Here is an 18,671-nt window from a genome sequence, read left to right on the forward strand (position 1 = left end):
TTGGTTGCTGGTAAGGGGGACGAGCAAGCGCTGTGATCTGGAAGGGAAAGCTCGCTTGTTTCCAATCCCGAGAGTTGTCCATCCTCGCCTGAAACACACGATTAGTGCCATGAGTTAGTGATGCAAATTACAGAAACACTGCACAGTTATTCACAAGTCAAAACGTTTTCATAGCGGCCGAGAATATCTAGCTAGCTAGATGTTATTAGCCAGCTCGGGGCCGGTGTTAGCCAGTTCAGCCTAGCGTGGCTAGCTTGATCTACTGAGCAAATAAAAGTACATCTGAGACCATTATTGTGCAGATTAAAACCCCAGTGCATGTAGTTGATTTTACCTTCGTCGTGGTCGTCGTCGTTGGCCACTGAATCCGCCGTTTGAGCGGCCTCCCACACCATCGTGCCCAAATCGAAGGTCGATGCTGTCCCGGAGAAAAGGTCTGTGGCCTAGCAGAGCATCCAAGCGCTCGTACCATTTACTGGTCTTCCGGTCATTACCACTCTTGTTATAATAGTCTTTAATTTGTTTGTAGTCCTGCCTGAGTTTCTTTATTTTTAGCCGGTATGCCGTGGCGCTGTGCACGATTCCCAGCTCGAGTAACTTTTTCGAACAACGCTCGAATATTTTGGAGTTGGTTACTGCCTTCAGTAGCATTCCCTGGGTCGCGTCCTCGGCGTAGATTTCCAGAAGCGCCGACACCTCCTCATCACTCCACCGCTTCGATGATTTATTGACTGCTCAATAAATGTGTTAGTTCAAAACAAACTACTCTCCGTTGGTGCGCTGGGTTTATGTAGCGAGCAAATAAAATGGCGGCTCTACAAAACATTTCAGAGTTTTACGGGGCGCGGTTTGCAATTCGCCCAGCCAATCAGAACTGGGGAACTTTTTTCCACAAGGAAAGTACATTCTCTCAGCAGGCACTAAAAATGGGGGTAAAAGTTCCCGAGATTAAGTGCTCTTTTTGGTGTGAACGCGACATAAGGGGTACTAACGGAACTAAACGCGAAAAGTACGGTGAAAAGTACTCCGGTGTGAACGCGGCTAATGGAATCGAGGGAAAGTTCCCCATACACACACAGCTTACCAAATAAGGAGTGATAGTGACGCGTGTTAAGGAATAATTCTTCTAGATATCTAACCTTTTGCTCTGTGACGTTTTATGATCTACTCTGACGTCTGTTATCTCCTTTAAGGAAAGGCCTTGGTGCCATATGTGTTGTTGTCACCAGTTTGTGACCGGTCAACTTGTCTGGCACGAATGGTAATTGTTGTGAGAACACTGAGGCACTTCTTTATCGGTGTTTGTGGACTCTAAGATGTGAAATCTTTGAGGCCATGAGTGTCGGAGGCAGGTGGTTCAGTGTTCCCAGCTGTTTAGTCTACTCCTTCAGAGATGTTGATTACTCTCTGTGAACCAGTTAAAAGGTCTAGCATAGAGAGAGGCTCTTCAGAATTGACGTGGCAACTCTACCGTGAAGTCGGAACCTCTGACTCTTTGATTTGTGATGTGAATCCTTCGGCCGAATACTCTGAATAAACCCATCAGTGTTTGACATCAAAGCTCCAACTCTCACCGTGTCTCCTTCCTGAGTCGGTGACTCCATGCATTGCTACACAGAAGTTTCCTCCACAACGCGTAGAAAAACCGGAAGCTGCGCTAGCCTCTGGTGGCTACCATTAGCAGCTAATCTTTCTTCTCCGATTTTTGCATAAAAATGGAATTATGGACTATCAATAATTTGTTCAAAGTGACAGACACATTATTAACCTATGTATTAACCTTCTGCCGCGTTTTTTCTCGTTTTAATGCCATTGAACACGACTTTTGATCAGAATAACAGCTAAGGTGAGCATATCTCCGTGTTTTGCTACCTAAAGCTACTCGTGTGTTGTCTGTATTTGCTTCCCCTGTCACGAGTTCAGATCGCTCAGTGATGATCCTTATATTTCTATAATCTGTGGAATCTCAGGATGTTATCTAAGCTTGTTTGTGCAGATCCAATAAGTATATTGATCAGTATAGCTAGAGTACTGTGCTAACGGCCTTAATATTTTTTTGCCAGTGGCTAATTCAGAGGCTCAGCGTTAGCTTTGAGGTTTTAAAAAAAAAAAGAAAAAAAAAAGATCAGTTAGCTGAGTTTCTTCCCGTTACATAGATATGAAACATTCATAGTTTATTAAATCCTAAGAAGCCCTCAGACACTTTTGCTTGCAGATGTTGTGATTTCAGCCCCTTCGGCGGGTCCGTGGGGCTTAAGAGGTGAAACATGACTGTTTTGAGGACACGTCCAGTGAACTACAGCAACACAATGTCAGACGTACACAGGAATGCCACAGATCCCGTCTGTGATGTGAACACTGCACAGCATTCCGACAATCTGCAGGGAATTCACTGGATAGGGTTGACTGTTCAAGGTCAGACACATATGCTGTGCATTGTTTTAATCTCTTTATTATATGCAACCATTGTGAGTATGTACATTGAGTTCAAATTCTGTACAAAATGTACACTCAATGAGTGCACAATGGTGTTATTGTGGAGAGACACTCAGGACTGACCGGATGCTGTGGAGCACAAACAAAACAGGAATTAGAGGACTATCCATTGTTGGTTCTTCATCTGTGTAAATGGTTAGTGAATCCTGAATAGTGGAGAGAATGTAGAGGAAATCTACCATTTGCCTTGCTTCATCAGTTCAATGGCATCATTGACCTGGTCCAAAGTCATGTTGTGGGTGATGAACTCATCCACCTTCACCTTCTTGTCCAGGTAGCCTTTAACCATCTGAGGCACGCCATCCTTACTCTTAAATCCTGAGCCGCAGAGAACCAACACATGATCAAATAAGCGCAAATAGTTATTTTTAAAATACTGGTTGAATGATTGCAGAGAAAAAGCCTACAGCCTTTTGGTGACTGTCACTTCAGAGGGAACGTAGTAGCAGCAGTAGCTGTCAACAGATAGGCAATATATTCCACAAGCGGCACAGCTCTGAAACTAATTATTAACAGCATAGAATACACTCATTAGTTAGTAAGAAGTTAGTAGTAATTTTTGACAGACAAGGTGTTCACCTCCAAACAGAGAACCCTTCCATGTGCGTCCAGCGATGAGCTGAAGGGGTCGGGTAGCAACGTCGTACAAGTCTGTCCAGCCAACCAGAACGCTGACACCCCAACCTCTCACACAAGACTCCAAGGCACTGCGCTAGATGGAGAAGCAGCACAAAGTCAGTAGACTTGTTACCCCAGGGTTACAAATCTGTAGAGTGCTTTAGGATATGTGTTTTTTCATAGTTACTTACCATGACTCCAACATTGCCGACACATTCCAGGGAGAAGTCCACTCCTCCGTCAGTCATCTCAGACAGAACTTGGCTGATGGGTTTACTGTGATCCTTGGGGTTCACGAAGTCGGTCGCCCCGAACACCTTGGCCTTCTCAGCCTTCTCTGGATTGATGTCAACAGCAATGATCCTCTTGGCTCCTGCAGCCTTGCAGCCCATGACTGCAGCCAACCCCACGGCTCCCAGGCCGAACACAGCACATGTGGAGCCTGGTTCCACCTAAATTAACACAGATAACCACATGGGTCTTTAGGTTGGACTTCCTAAATACTATGTTGTCAAAGGCAGGTAATATGTTTTAATTATCAGATGTCTGACATTTAACATGATGATGGGACGAATCTTAGACTAGAAATCTAGGTGACGTCATGGAGACTAAGTCCATATACAAAGAACGGTTGTTCAAAGTTCGTGGCGTTCGCCATCTTGGCAGTGAATAAATCGTAGAACTATTGGCCAATCTAAAAATGGGCATTCACACTGAAGTTAATGTCGGCCCTAGTTGCCTCCCACCCGGGGGCAATTCATAACTGTGGGGGAAACTTCTGAAGCAATTGGAGTCAGGACTCAAAGAGAGACACGATGGAGAGCCGGAGCTTTGATGGCAAACACTGACGGTTTATTTGGCGCTTCGGCCGGAGAATTCACAAGACATGTCACGGGCCACGGTTTGACCACACGGTTGAGATGCCACAACCATGTATTAAGCTAGTTCTGAGAGAATAATCAACATTGTGCATAACAAGATAGAACCATAACACCTCTATCAGCTGACGCCAACAGGCAGGAACAGGGAGACAAAACACTGACAGCACAACAGCCAAGGTTGCAGGTGCCTGAGCTCAGTCAGGACAGTATGAACTGATAAACTGGGTCAAAGTTATGGGCCTTGGGAAATATTTCCCCAACAATAACAACAGGTATTATCCTTCAACAACACAAGTTGGACTCTCCACAACAGTCAAAATACACACCTTAGCAGTATTAACTGCTGCTCCATATCCTGTAGAGATTCCACAGCCAAGGAGACAGACTTTGTCCAGAGGGGCAGCAGGATCGATCTTAGCCACAGCCATCTGGTTAACCACAGTGTACTCAGAGAAAGTGCTGGTCCCCATAAACTGCAGCACCTTCTTCCCCCTACAGGTCAACCTGGAGTCGAATACCTTCACATCATCACCACCATCCCTGAATAGAGAATGTATTTAAATGCAAATAAAACTTCTGACTTTGCACTTATCCTGTTCAAAGATGCAATGCATGTGTGTTAACATGAGCAGAGTGACAAAAAAAGGAACAAAAACCCTAAACAATTGTTCTGTGTCATCATCAGAAAACTATTAAAGTCTCTCTACTGACAACATGAGCACTTTGACATTGGAGATACATGCATACAATGTGATTCCAAAATACTGTAGGTCCATAACATAATTAACACTTCCTATGAATGAAGGAAATAAGAAGAAAACTCTCACCATCCTTTCTCACACTGGTTGGTATTAGGATTCTTACAGAAGCGACATTCTCTACACTGAGGGATGATCAGAGGAATAACCTTGTCTCCTAAAATTCGAACACAATGTTTCCGTGTCAAAGGAATTCCAGCGGAATACAGGGCACAAATATACTTTGGTGTACTCATTGCTGAAATTGATTTCACTTAGTCTGACAGGAAAATAATTATTAGCTGTTAAATTAATGTCCTTGTGGTTTTAAGATTTAACTGACCCGGTTGGAATTCAGTGACTCCAGGGCCAACACTTTCTACGATGCCGGCTCCCTCATGGCCGAGAACTGCTGGAAAGCCGCCTTCATCCATACCCTCATATAGATGATACAGGTCGGTGTGGCATATCCCGGTTGCCACAATCTGCAAAGAAGACCAAACGACCACACAATCAAAACAACGATGGGTATTTCATTTGAAATAGAAAAACCTCTTTATCTACGGAACTTGGTGGGGTCTCTCCAACCGAGAGAAAAAGTGTTAGGAGTAAAAATATCTGTCTTTTTATACGATTCAATCTAGTGGTGAAGTTGCTGGTGCTGCAGCCAACAGAATACTCCTCCACTCACACTTCCCTTGTCAGTCATTAGTGAACAAACGGGGAAAATAAACAATTATATAGCAAATTTTAAAACAAAGTTCAAAAGTGTTTCAAAGGGAGATACTGTAAAGATGCATAGAAGACACAAAGTACATTAAGTCATTAGAAAAAGCTTTTTGTAACAGTTTACAGAATCAGCTGATAACAGAGTGTGGGGAGCCATTTCCAGAGGAACGGGACACAGCTGCAAATGTGAATCAACCTTTGTATTTGCAAGCGGGGGCTGTGTATGAATACCAGACCAGACGATATCAGACGATCGGAGTGGCCTAGATGAAGGAAGAAGTGAACTATGTAGGGCCTTGTAAGTTGTAAACAGTATATTGGAGTCCGTTCTGTATTTTATTAGAATCCAGTGATCGGATGAGAGGATCAGTGTGATGTGGGATCTAGGATGTGAGGTTATAAGCCTGGCTGCAGCGGCAATTTGGCTGAGAACGGCGAAGAAGTGCACTGCATAGTCTAGGTGTGAAAAAAAGGGGGTATAAACAAGTAACTCTTGATCTCTGGTTGACCGCTGAACTGACAAAGCAGGTTGCCATTAGATTACATGCATAGGGAAAGAAAAAGGTCGGACCAAGGACTAAACCCTGTGGAACACCTCAGAGAATGCAGACGAGAACACAGGCTTGGCTACGGCATCCTCAAACTTCCCGTTTGACAGATTTTCTGACTGGGATTACACTTTTTGAGGCAGTATAGAAGGATGCTGACCTGCCTGAAACATGCAGCTCAAGCCTCAATCATTCAGCACAATATCATGCATTGTAGTGGCAAGACCCTTTTACAGGGTTTCAACTAAGCTGGCAACAGGGGATGCCATTGTCCACTAACTCAGGGAGGTAACATTATAATGTAATTAGCTTCAACTGATTAAATCTGTGACAGCTTTCATTTTGGCTGCAGAAAATGTGCGGTCACTGGCGATTTATTAAATGTCTGGTAATGTCTAGTTCTAACTAAAATCAAGGATAAGGTGAATAGTACTTGAGATGAGCCATTCTATATAACCAGATTACTGCACATCAATAGGAAGACTTTAGAATAATGATGTCACTGCTTATTTATGGTGGGTGAAGTCCTTGTTATTTTTCAGTAACATAGCATCCAAAGCAACATCCATTCACTTACCCTGATTCACTGCTTACCTGTGTATTTTCCTTTCTAAGTCTTAAAAGGGGACGTCTCTCACCTTGATGCGGACCTCGTTGGCCTCGGGTGGGGCTACTTCAATCTCCTCCATCACCAAAGGCTTGTTGGGCTCCCAGGCCACTGCTGCCTTGCACTTGATGACCTGCAGCCCAGTGACACCAGCATGAAATCTCACATTACTGGGTGCTGCCACAATTAAAAATGTACTAAGATAGGTTTCTGGAAAAGGTTCTACCGAATTACCGCAAACCTGTCAATCGCTGCATTTGACTACATAAGCATTCAATGAAATGTCACTGTCTTCTGTAATACTAATTCAAGCTTACCAAGAGGCACCAAATTGATTTATCGGCCAACATGCAAATATAATAATAATAATAATAATTAGAATAAAGCTTTATTTGTATAGCACTTTTCATACATATGATGCAGATCAAAGTGTATAAACGAAATGCCACCCTAAACGAAATAAACTGAAACAAGAACTTCAATTTATGTCAAACATTAAAACCTATTAACACACATGCAGTATATGTAAATTATATATAAGATTCCAAGGACTAAACTGGTGAATTATGCAAGAGAATAATAAAATAATATGATAATAATAATAGGTGTGTGGCGCAGTGGACTAGTGCGTTGGTGTTCAGATCAGGGGACCACTGTAGTCAGCATGTCGTTGTGTCCCTGGGCAAGACACTTCACCCCAAATTGCCCACAGTATTGAGTATGTAAGTCGCTTTGGATAAAAGCGTCTAACATGTAACATGTAATGTAATAATCGAAAAGTTCACAACAGATAACACACTCAGTAAAAGTAAGAAAGACAAAATTAGACAAAATTATTAAAAACAATAAAACATTAAAACTATAAAATAAATGAACAAAATAATATTAAAAATGATAGGAAGATGAATTAAAACAATTGAAACAGGATGTTGTTAATTAAAAGCTAAACTGAACAAATGTGTTTTCAGCTGTGGTTTAAAAGTTTTGCCTGAGTTATATTATTAGTAATCCTCATAATGAAAGGAGTTTCATATGCTTCCTGCATAATTATTAATAATGTACGGAAGAAAAATTGGAGCAGGATCACATTTATCTATTTCAGTACAGCTGCTCCTGAAAAGGCAAGCATCACATGCAAATCGAGAGTTTAAAGTCCACAAAAGTCACCTTGCAAAGTATTACATTTAGTAAATCATTCATAAATGAAGGGATTTGACTTTAAGTGTCTTTGGCTTCTTTATTAAATTCCACAGTGGAACTTCATTGAATTGTTAGGTTTTAACCATGACCACGTTGACTTTCTATCCCCTGATCTTTGCCGATTTCCACAGTTTCACAGAAATGTTTGGATAGTTTCCAACTGTGGTCAAACAAGGACATGCAATATTTAACTTTGGCAGAGGAGGGAAACATACACGATATTCCAAGTTAGTTTGAGTTAAATATACATACATGTGCATAGAAAATCACATCAACACTGAACACCCACATTATACAATTAAAATCAATACAAATTCCCATAATGTTCATGTAAAATATATAAATGTGAAGTACTTACTATACTTCAAACTTTTCTCTGAAAAACCTATTCAAACTGCACAACCTACCTTACCGGTTGTGGCCATTTTTGCAGAAAAGCTTGGACTGAAAACTGCAGGAGTTGAGAAAGAAACACTACAAGAATGGACAGTAAGAAGGAGTGAGGTTATATCTCTCACAGGCTCCGCCCTCTACTGGACTCTATGGGTACTCCCCTCGATCCTATCATGCAAGCATTCATCCACTGAGACTTTCTAGACGTAGCCGGCCCCGGGGCGGGCCTACCTGAATGTGCGCGCATCTCACCGCATAAAAGGAGGCCTCGCCTCCTTACTGTCATCCCTTTCTGGTTGAAATTCAGTGACTCCATGCCCGACGCTCTCTACGATGCCAGCTCCCTCATGGCCGAGGACTGCTGGGAAGCCATCTTTAGGCATACTCTCAAACAGATGGCACACACCTGTTGCGACAATCTGGCCAAAGACAATGGGCCACAATTTACGCCAAAAACACTTTGGAAAACTTGGCATGCTGAAACACACTGTTTCAGCATGCCAAGTATTCCAAAGTGTTTTGGAGCGCTACAAAAAGCAAAAATCTATATCTATGTAACATGGAAGGTGCTCTTTTCCAAAAGCCAACCATTTAAGTAAATGTATTAAATTGTCTATTTATTAAGCTCGCTCCATTGCGGAGATATTCCCGCGAGAGTGCGGAAAACTAACTAAAAAAATTAATTAATTCACTAGTGTTTTGAATTATGAATACTGGACATAGTAAGCTTAAACACATTTTAGTGACCATTGCAAGTGACAAATAAATATTATAATTTGAGACCCCCCTCAAATTGTGCTTATTGTAGTCAGTCATCAGTCATCTTAATATATCTTGTCCTGTATATTAACGGTTTTCAGTTTTTAACAACCTTTGTTTGTATTCTTATAATGTAACACCATTGCCTGTGATCTGTTAATTACACATTGATATGGTCTGTATAAATATTGCATGTATACTGTGCATCATGTGATATATAATCCTATTATCTGAATTGTATTGTGTGTATGAATATTGTGTCAAGATCCCTAAAAAGTAATTACCCAATTACCCTCTGTTGCTTATGGATTACTTCAATACCATATATGCGAAAAAAGACAAGAGAAAATAAATGTCAATAATATGATTTTTATTCAATCTCAAGTAGTGATTTGATTATAGTTTTTTGGGCTGCAGGTCATTAAATGATTTGTGTCTACATTTAGTGAAAACAACATAGTTTTCTTATTGTGGAGAGACACTCAGGACTGTCCGGATGCTGTGGAGCGAAAAAAACAAAATTAGAGGTAAATCCTGAAGGATTGCAAAAGCACAGAAATAAGTGTAAACCTACCATTTGCCTTGCTTCATCAGTTCAATGGCACCATTGACCTGGGCCAGGGTCATGTTGTGGGTGATGAACTCATCCAGCTTCACCTTCTTGTCCAGGTAGCCTTTGACCATCTGAGGCACGCCATCCTTACTCTTAAATCCTGAGCCACAGAGAACAAACACATTTGGAAGCACATTTTATCTTGTCTCAATAATAATAATGGCTGAACGATTGCGTTATCAAGTATGAAGCCATCTGAGAACTATCACAGCACAGGTAGTGGAGATTAAATGAGGGGATTTAATTTCCAGTAATTCTACCGGCTAATAACAGCCCATACAAACAAGAAAAGCCTTGGTTACCAGTCAACAAGAAAATGATTCAGGCCTTACCAATGGTAATTTGACTCACTGGCTCACATTACTTTATTACTATTAAGACACAACCTCTAGAGATTGACAACCAATCAAAATTCAATGTGATAGTGACAGTAGTGTCATTAGTTAGTCGGGATGGTCATATTTGATGGACAGGCGTCTGACCTCCAAACAGAGAACCCTTCCATGTGCGTCCAGCGATGAGCTGAATGGGTCGGGCAGCAACGTCGTACAAGTCTGTCCAGCCAACCAGAACGCTGACACCCCAACCTTTCACACAAGACTCCAAAGCATTGCGCTAGAACAAGAAACACAGATTATGATATTGTAAACCTAGTCATATTAGCACTGGTAGAGCCCTCTACTGGAATCTATTAGCTAAACTCTTCAGCAAGCAGTGAAAGACAAACAAGCTTCGTTATAGCTCACACAGGACTGGCACACCAGTGGACTGTATCCCAAAGATTGAAAGTCCTGTCCAGGTAGTATGTTTCTAAACTCGGTTGAGCCATGGCCTAACCTTGTAAATGTCTAAAAAACAAGTTGTAAACACTCTTCACTGTGGCAGCTTGTATGGCATCACTGATTATATGAGTGGGTGTGTGAATGGGTAAAAGTTGTCATGGTGGTCGAAAGACTAGAAAGGCACAATATAAAAGCAAGTCCAGTTACCATCATGGGGAAGAGACATTCACCACTTGGCATTATCTCAGGAATGGCTCAAGTTGGCCACTAACATATCTATCTTACACTTTAATGGTGGCATCAACCTGCATTGGGGAGGGGATTTAGCCTGCACTTCCGGCACCAGCATTTGGGTTAGGGTTAGGGAACCCTAACCACTTGACCCTGAACTGGGGGATGGTACAATATTTGGCCACCATCAACCATCTTTTTCTGCATATAACAGAATGACCAAACACTGCTCCTGTCGCCCTCTTTCCAACAAAGGAGGGAGGAAACAAGGCAAGGGCTAAAGCCTCTTTCTTGGCCATGGCATGAACCATCATATCATGGTTTGATGACTGCATCTACCAGGGTCATGTGAAGCTATTAAGTAACTGCGAGAAATGGGTGTTGCGTATGTTGATGAACAGATCCCCTTCCTCTTCCTAATCCCTAGCAAGTTTGCTTCACCACCTTCAGGGAAGCGCTCAGCAGGCTTTGCAGTCCGGTGTCTTCTGAACATTGCAAAAAGCTCGGCAGTAGTTAGAAAACTTTAATATAACAAGCTTTTGTGAATGAATATATTATATATTTGATGTGCCTCACCATGACTCCAACATTCCCGACACATTCCAGGGAGAAGTCCACTCCTCCGTCAGTCATCTCAGACAGAACTTGGCTGATGGGTTTACTGTGATCCTTGGGGTTCACGAAGTCGGTAGCCCCGAACACCTTGGCCTTCTCAGCCTTCTCTGGATTGATGTCAACAGCGATGATCCTCTTGGCTCCTGCAGCCTTGCAGCCCATGACTGCAGCCAAACCCACGGCTCCCAGGCCGAACACAGCACATGTGGAGCCTGGTTCCACCTAAATGTACCAGACTTTGTCAACACTGTTTTACTGATTTATTTCTTAAAACCGTATAAATGGGCATCATTGATTACATTGAGGTGTGCCTAGGTGACACAGCAGCGAAGACAGCTAGTTGCTAGCAACATTATACGGCACCCATCTGTCATTCAAAGTAGCCACCGCTCTCATAATGCGTTACTTTATATAATAAATGCAACCCATGGACACATGTCCTGAACAGGGAAATTAGCTATAGATACAGTAACTAAACAAATTTTTTGTACCAGGTTGTAAACATGTTTATTTCTCCTGTAAATGTAGGCATGTTAACATCAGGGGCAAAGAGAGTTTTGGTAGCAATTCGATGAGAACAATTTTTGGTACTTATGTATTCGCTTCTCTGCTCAGCACCAGAGAATTCTTCTTAGATTTGCCCCCAACAGTCAAAATACATACCTTAGCAGTATTAACTGCTGCTCCATATCCTGTAGAGATTCCACAGCCAAGGAGACAGACTTTGTCCAGAGGGGCAGCAGGGTCGATCTTAGCCACAGCCATCTGGTTAACCACAGTGTACTCAGAGAAAGTGCTGGTCCCCATAAACTGCAGCACCTTCTTGCCTTTGCAGGTAAACCTGGAGTCTTCTGCTGACATCACATCATAACGATCAGCAGCCCTGAATAGAGAATTTCTTAAAATGAAAATACAACCTGAGACTAAATGTTTTCATGGAACCTGTTCTATCAGTGTGGAACAATGAGCAAAGTGACCGATAGTATAAAAAACAAAGACCCAAACGGTGTCATCTGCACACAACAACTAAAGACGCTTTACTGACATAGTGACCAATAACTAAGCCATATGTAGATACATAGTGCATGCAATGTTAATATTCCTGAAATGGGTCTGTAACCTTATGACTACTTCCTGAATTTATAAAGTAAAGACATAAGAAGATAGAGATGAGCTCACCATCCTTTCTCACACTGGTTGGTTTTGGGACTCTTACAGAAGCGACATTCTCTACACTGGGAGATGAACAGAGGAATGACCTTGTCTCCTGTAATTCAAAAACAATTGATAGTCCAAAAATATGCCTTAGTGTTGATGATAATATTTCTGCCAAAACGTCCAATGGAGAAAAAAACACAAGCTGGTGGACAAATTAAGGTTGTTGAGGTTGTTCGCTTTAACTGACCTGTTTTAAATTCAGTGACTCCAGGCCCGACGCTCTCTACGATGCCGGCTCCCTCATGGCCGAGGACTGCTGGGAAGCCATCTTTATGCATACTCTCAAACAGATGGTATAGGTCGGTGTGGCACACACCTGTTGCCACAATCTGGCCAAAGACAATAAAAAAATGTGCTTTCCAAAACCAACAGTGAAATTAAATGAATGACATTGTATGTTTATCTGAACCAACAACAATAGCCGCGTTCACACCAAGTACTTTCCTGTACTTAGTTCCGGCACTAAGAGCCCTGGCGCTTTTAACCCCAGGGTACTTAGTACAGATCGCGTTCACACCGGAGTACTTTTCCCTGAGGGAAGATTACAAGTACAGTAGGTGGCGGTAAGCACCTTAAAGTTGTTTGCAACCCGCTACAAAACAAGAGAAGAAGAAAAACTGATACAGGATCTGTTTAATCGCCATGTCGGTTTTCTTTATTGCACTCTCAAGACATAACATTAAATAGAAATATTTTAAATGTAACTAAAGTGTCAGTTGTACATGTCAGTAAACATTGTCAATATAAAATAAAGTGTCAGTTGTACTATATAATAACAGTAATAACAATATAAAATAAACTCCCAGCTGTAGGGAGTCTCAGCAGCAAACCCACCTTTATTATATATCTTCCTGAGACCCACTGCATCCGTCTGCCATAAACACTATGCAAACATACATGTTAGTTTTGGCCCATAGTGGACTCCATGTTGTGTTGTGTGAAATGGGGGGGAATTAAAAGTTTAGGTCAAATAATATTTAAAATTATATAAATTATCATATTTGTGTATGTGCCCCTGCCATTCCCCCACAAGGTTGCAACATTGATGATAAATAAATGACAAATAAAGCTTTGCCAGTTTATAACCGATGAAACATGATGGTATCAGAATAATCACTTACATGTGATGTATAGGATGCTACACAGGTCACTAAAGATAAAGTGTCAGGAGAAATAAGCTTAATCGCCATGTCGGTTTCTTATTGCACTCTCAAGACATAACATTAAATAGAACAATTTTAAATGTAAATAAAGTGTCAGTTGTACATGTCAGTAAACATTATATATAAAATAAAGTCATAACAGTAATAACAATATAAAATAAACTGTCCCAGGTGTAGGGATATTCTCAGCAGCATGCACACCTTAGTGCAACGTTGTGTGTCGTGTGTCAGTATTTACAAAAACTATACCAAATAAACTGTTATTAAATGCAGTTTGTCGCTCATCCTGCCGCTGCGCCGACGCTTCCTCATGGCGCAGCGCCCACACTTCATCCTGGTGCTGCTGGCGCTCCATCTGCTGCTTGAACACTTCTGCCTGGCGCTCCATCGAGGTGAGCATCTTGTCCTCCGTTTCCTGGGCCTTGGTGAACAGCACCATCTGATCTCCACGCAGCGACTCATTCACCACGGCACGCCGGTCCTCCAACGCCTGGGCGGTGTCAAAGAAATTCGCATCCCGTGTCCGCTTTCCTAAGAGGGGAAAATAAGCAATATACAATATACAAGTTTAGTCGCCATGTAGTTTTACAACATACTAGGAATGTGTTTTTTGTATTTTCACAAATAGAATTAAGGTTTCACAAATCTGAAACTGTGTTATAAAGAATCTTTTGACTCTCTGGGATAATCCAGTCCAGATTTGATGAGTCTAGGTATAGTGGTTTTAGATCAGGACCTGGTCTAATGTGGTCTACATGTAAAAAAAGCACTGAAATCTCCCTTTTTTTTTATTTTCACAAATAGAATTAAGGTTTCACAAATCTGAAACTGTGTTATAAAGAATGTTTAGACCCTCTGGGATAATCCAGTCCAAATAAATCGGCTATGCAGCGATTTAAGAGGTTCAAACACGGAGGATTGTTCCTTTCTGAAGAGTGCTTCATGTATGCTTGAACTTTGTTTAATGTTGTTGAGGCAAGTTAAACATAAAATATGATGAATATTATGAAATAAACATGATTGTGAACATCAGTTCGATGCGTAACGTTCTTTCAAGACAAAGTTACAGTGTGTGTGTACTGTGTGCTCGGGGCCGGTGTTAGCCTATTATGGCTAGCATGGCTAGCTTGATCTACTGAGCAAATAAAAGTACATCTGAGACCATTATTGTGCAGATTAAAACCCCAGTGCATGTAGTTGATTTTACCTTCGTCGTGGTCGTCATCGTTGGCCACTGAATCCGCCGTTTGTAGTCCTGCCCGAGTTTCTTTATTTTTAGCCGGTGTGCCGTGGGGCTGTGCACATTCCCAGGTCGAGTGAAAGCTACTGAACTGGCTTCAGTGCATTCCCTGGGTCGCGTCCTCTGCGTAGATCTCCAGAAGCGCCGACACCTCCTCATCATTTCTTGATGCTTGCCATAACTGCTTTCAAAAACAAACACAACGCACGGAGCGTTGTGTTTTTGTAGCGAGGAAAAACAATGGCGGCTCTACACAACATTTTCAGAGTTGTACGGGCGTGGTTTGCAATTCGCCCAGCCAATCAGCACTGGGGCACTTTTGGAGAACTTTTCACCCACAGAAAAGTACGCTCTCTGAGTTGGCTCTAAAAATGGGGATAAAAGTACCCGAGATTAAGTACGATTTTTGGTGTGAACGCGACTCACGGAACTAAAACGCGAAAAGTACGGTGAAAGTACTCCGGTGTGAACGCGGCTATTAACATGTCTGGCTATCTTAACTGAAATAGAAACCAATTAAGTGTAGCTTCTATTTCAGTTAAGCTAGCCAAGTAGCTTTACGTTAGCTAATAACATTTTGCAGGGTTACAACGTTTTGTAAAATTGAGCTAGCTGTTAACCTAATGTTACATTACTAATGCTCATGTCTAACATAATATCATGTTAAAACCTTAAATGTTTCATAAATGGAATTAATGGTGTGTTTATCTGTGCTAAGAACATTAACATGACTGGCTAGTTCAACTGAGGTAGGTCAAAGCTAAGCTTACTTGGCTTTACTTCAGTTAAACCCGCCAAGGATAATTACTTTAGCTAACAACATTTTGTAGAGTTACAGGTTTTGTGCAAGCTAAGTGTTAGCTATTAAGCTAATTTCACCTTATTCATGATCATGTCTAAAATAATAGCATGTTTAAATCTTAAATGATTCATCTTTTTCTTATATTTAGAAAAAAAAACCTTAAAGGTCACCTATTATGCAAAATCCACTTTTTCATGTCTTATACATAAATATGTGTCCCTTCTGTGTTAAGAGAATCGGAAAGTAAAGTCTCTTTTTGTCCTGATCCATCTATATAAAAACCTGTCTGAAAATGAGCTGATCAGATTTTGGCCACTTTGTGATGTCACAATGTTTTTTCGGGTTTTACAACCTTAAGCCAATAACCATCCAAGGTAACACCTTATCACCTGAATCTCCTCCTAGAGCACCATTGTATTTGATTTTTTTAAACCGATCATCTCTCAGAGGGGCGTGGCCAGCAGCAGCTCATTAGCATTAAAGCTACAGACACAGAATCAGCACTTTTGAAACAGAGTGGTATATGGCATGCCACAATGATCTGTTTGGTATTACGAGCCAAACACTTCAGAGACATGATTTGTATGTATCTGAGACTTATAATATATTGTTACAAAAGGGTATAATAGGGGACCTTTAATATTGATAATAACATGTCATTGAAATTGTTTGAGAAATGTATAAATCCTAGTTTATTTCCAGTAAAACAGCATCTAACCTGTTTACTTGTATTAGTTTACAACTAGTCTTACCCAGGATAGAATGGTGTTGAATAAATGCAGCCAATGCGCTGTGTATGAATGAGTAAGGTCTGTGCTGTGTAGATGGTAAGTGGACGTCTCTCACCTTGATGCGGACCTCGTTGGCCTTGGGCGGAGCTACTTCAATCTCCTCCATCACCAAAGGCTTGTTGGGCTCCCAGGCCACTGCTGCCTTGCACTTGATGACCTACAGCACAGTGATACCAGCATGAACTCTCCCATACTGGGTGCTGCCTGTTTGCAATAAGGATTTATGGCAGTTTACGGACACCCTTAAAGCACTGCACCCATGCCTTGTTGAGGATTATATGAAATCTTACTTCCCTCTGTAATATATTTCAAGGTGAACACTCATCTAGAGGCAACAAGTTGATTTCTATGCCACCATGCTAATGATCATCATTGCTTACATTATCAAGGGATTTGACATATCCGCTGAATTTGCTTTATTACATTACATTATAAGAGTATTAATCTCTCTGATACAGTTGGTCCTGAAAAAGCAAACGTCACATGACATCAAACAGTTAAAAGTCCACACAATTATTTGGCAGTATAATGATACAAGCATAACAATTATGTGTTTGGTGAAGTATCACTTAGTGAATCAGCTGTTAACACACTTGGTAAATAAAATGTCCCCTTGGTAAAGTTTTTTTTTTCACTGTCCACATCCAAGAAATCCTTGGGTTTCCATCATGGTCTTGTTTGGCTTCATACCCTCTCATCCTTGCCAATATCCACAGTTGCGCAAATGCGTCTGGATAGTTTCAGACTGTGACACGTCAGACGAGTAAATGCAATATCAGAGGCAGAGGGTACAGAAAGAGAAATACAGTATATAATTCATTTAACATACTGTAGTGTTTGCAGTAAAAAAGAATAATTCTAAGTCGGTTTGAATAAAGTAAACATGTATGTGCAAAGACAATTACATTAACAATGCACATTGAAGCACACTGAAATAAGTTTCCAGGTATCAGTTTGGTATAATCTAACCATTCAGATAATATCTTTATGATCATTAAAATCTTAAAATGATTCTCAATAATATAGCCTCAGTATGTGGTTACAGCACATGCAACCTTACTTCAATACATGTCTTTTCAATAGTAAATAACAGTACTCCATGATTTCATATTGTACCTACCTTACCAGCTGTAGCCATTTCTGAGTGTCAGAAAGTTTGGAGTAGAGAAAGAAACACTGCCTGACTGGAGAGTGAGGAAGAGAGAACCTGGATTTGAGTTTTAAACAATGCTGCCAGAAAAAACTGTTGCGCAAACAAGATGGGCAGGGACTAATCGTGCAACATTAAAAAGAACTTCCAAAGTAAGGCACACAATATGAATCCAACTGAATTTAAAAGTGGGTGTGTGTTTTATAAGTGTTGGCAAGGAAAGGCAAGGCAAGTTTATTTATATAGCACCTTTCAACACAAGGCAATTCAAAGTGCTTTACAAAAATGAAAGACATTAAGACAATGACATTTAAAAACAGTCATTAAAAAGTAAAGATAATAAAATAAACATTAAAAGAAAAGAATACATGAATAAAGTTACAGTGCAGTTTAAGATATGAATAGCTCAATTAAAAGCAGCGACAAAAAGAAAAGTCTTCAGCCTGGATTTAAAAGTAGTAAGAGTTGCAGCGGACCGGCAGGTTTCTGGTAGTTTGTTCCAGATATTTGGAGCATAATAACTGAACGCTGCTTCTCCATGTTTAGTTCTGACTGGTGACAGAAAGCTGACCAGTCCCTGAAGACCTGAGAGTTCTGGATGGTTCATAATTTAGCAGTAGGTCAGAAATGTATTTTGGGCCTAAACCATTCAATGCTTTATAAACATTCGTCGGCCACAGGCAGTCGGACAAAGAAATCACTCTGATTGGCTGTTCAGCTAGCGAATCAGTGCATGAGAAGCGAAACGGTTGCTTGAGAATGTCTTCCACAAGCAACACTCCAATGGCTGATAGCTCCAGTACCGCACGAAACATGTTTTCGATGGACGAGAGTGAAAATGGAAAGCACACGCTATTTGTTGTTTGTTTAGATCACGCAGTCTGTTCTTCTTCTCTGTCTTCCGGTTGTTGCCTCTTTTGAATGACGAATACACACTACCTCCGCCTGCTGGTAAGGAGAGTTATTGCCACGACATGTCGGCTGAAGTCTTTGCGGTGTGTTCCAGTGCGACACATGGCCAAGACGCAGGAGAACACAGTGACGCAACAGTCGGCTTCGGCGTCGGCGAGTTCTCTGGTGACTGCTTGTTGTGTCAGG

The 18,671-nt window shown here is 41.2% G+C and overlaps 2 protein-coding genes across 2 annotated transcripts; both read right to left on the minus strand.

Moving 5' to 3' along the window:
• Positions 1-2,436: 2,436 nt before the first annotated feature.
• On the minus strand, positions 2,437-8,342 carry LOC117486681 (alcohol dehydrogenase 1-like). The gene is made up of 9 exons (XM_034135187.1): positions 8,224-8,342; positions 6,648-6,749; positions 5,076-5,217; positions 4,823-4,910; positions 4,322-4,535; positions 3,306-3,566; positions 3,076-3,208; positions 2,676-2,814; positions 2,437-2,565 (listed from the first exon to the last, which is right to left on the minus strand). Exons 1-9 carry the CDS (start codon positions 8,239-8,241, stop codon positions 2,532-2,534), a joined length of 1,131 nt encoding a protein of 376 aa, XP_033991078.1. The 5' UTR covers positions 8,242-8,342; the 3' UTR covers positions 2,437-2,531.
• Positions 8,343-9,319: 977 nt separating this feature from the next.
• LOC117486635 (alcohol dehydrogenase 1) lies at positions 9,320-17,653 on the minus strand. Its single transcript, XM_034135139.1, has 9 exons — positions 17,544-17,653; positions 16,479-16,580; positions 12,615-12,756; positions 12,389-12,476; positions 11,873-12,092; positions 11,171-11,431; positions 10,064-10,196; positions 9,543-9,681; positions 9,320-9,467 (listed from the first exon to the last, which is right to left on the minus strand). The coding sequence occupies exons 1-9, from the start codon at positions 17,559-17,561 to the stop codon at positions 9,434-9,436; spliced, it is 1,137 nt and encodes a 378-aa protein (XP_033991030.1). The 5' UTR covers positions 17,562-17,653; the 3' UTR covers positions 9,320-9,433.
• Between the last annotated feature and the right edge of the window lie 1,018 nt (positions 17,654-18,671).

Source organism: Trematomus bernacchii, unplaced genomic scaffold, assembly GCF_902827165.1.
Source record: "Trematomus bernacchii unplaced genomic scaffold, fTreBer1.1, whole genome shotgun sequence".
Lineage (NCBI taxonomy): Eukaryota > Metazoa > Chordata > Actinopteri > Perciformes > Nototheniidae > Trematomus > Trematomus bernacchii.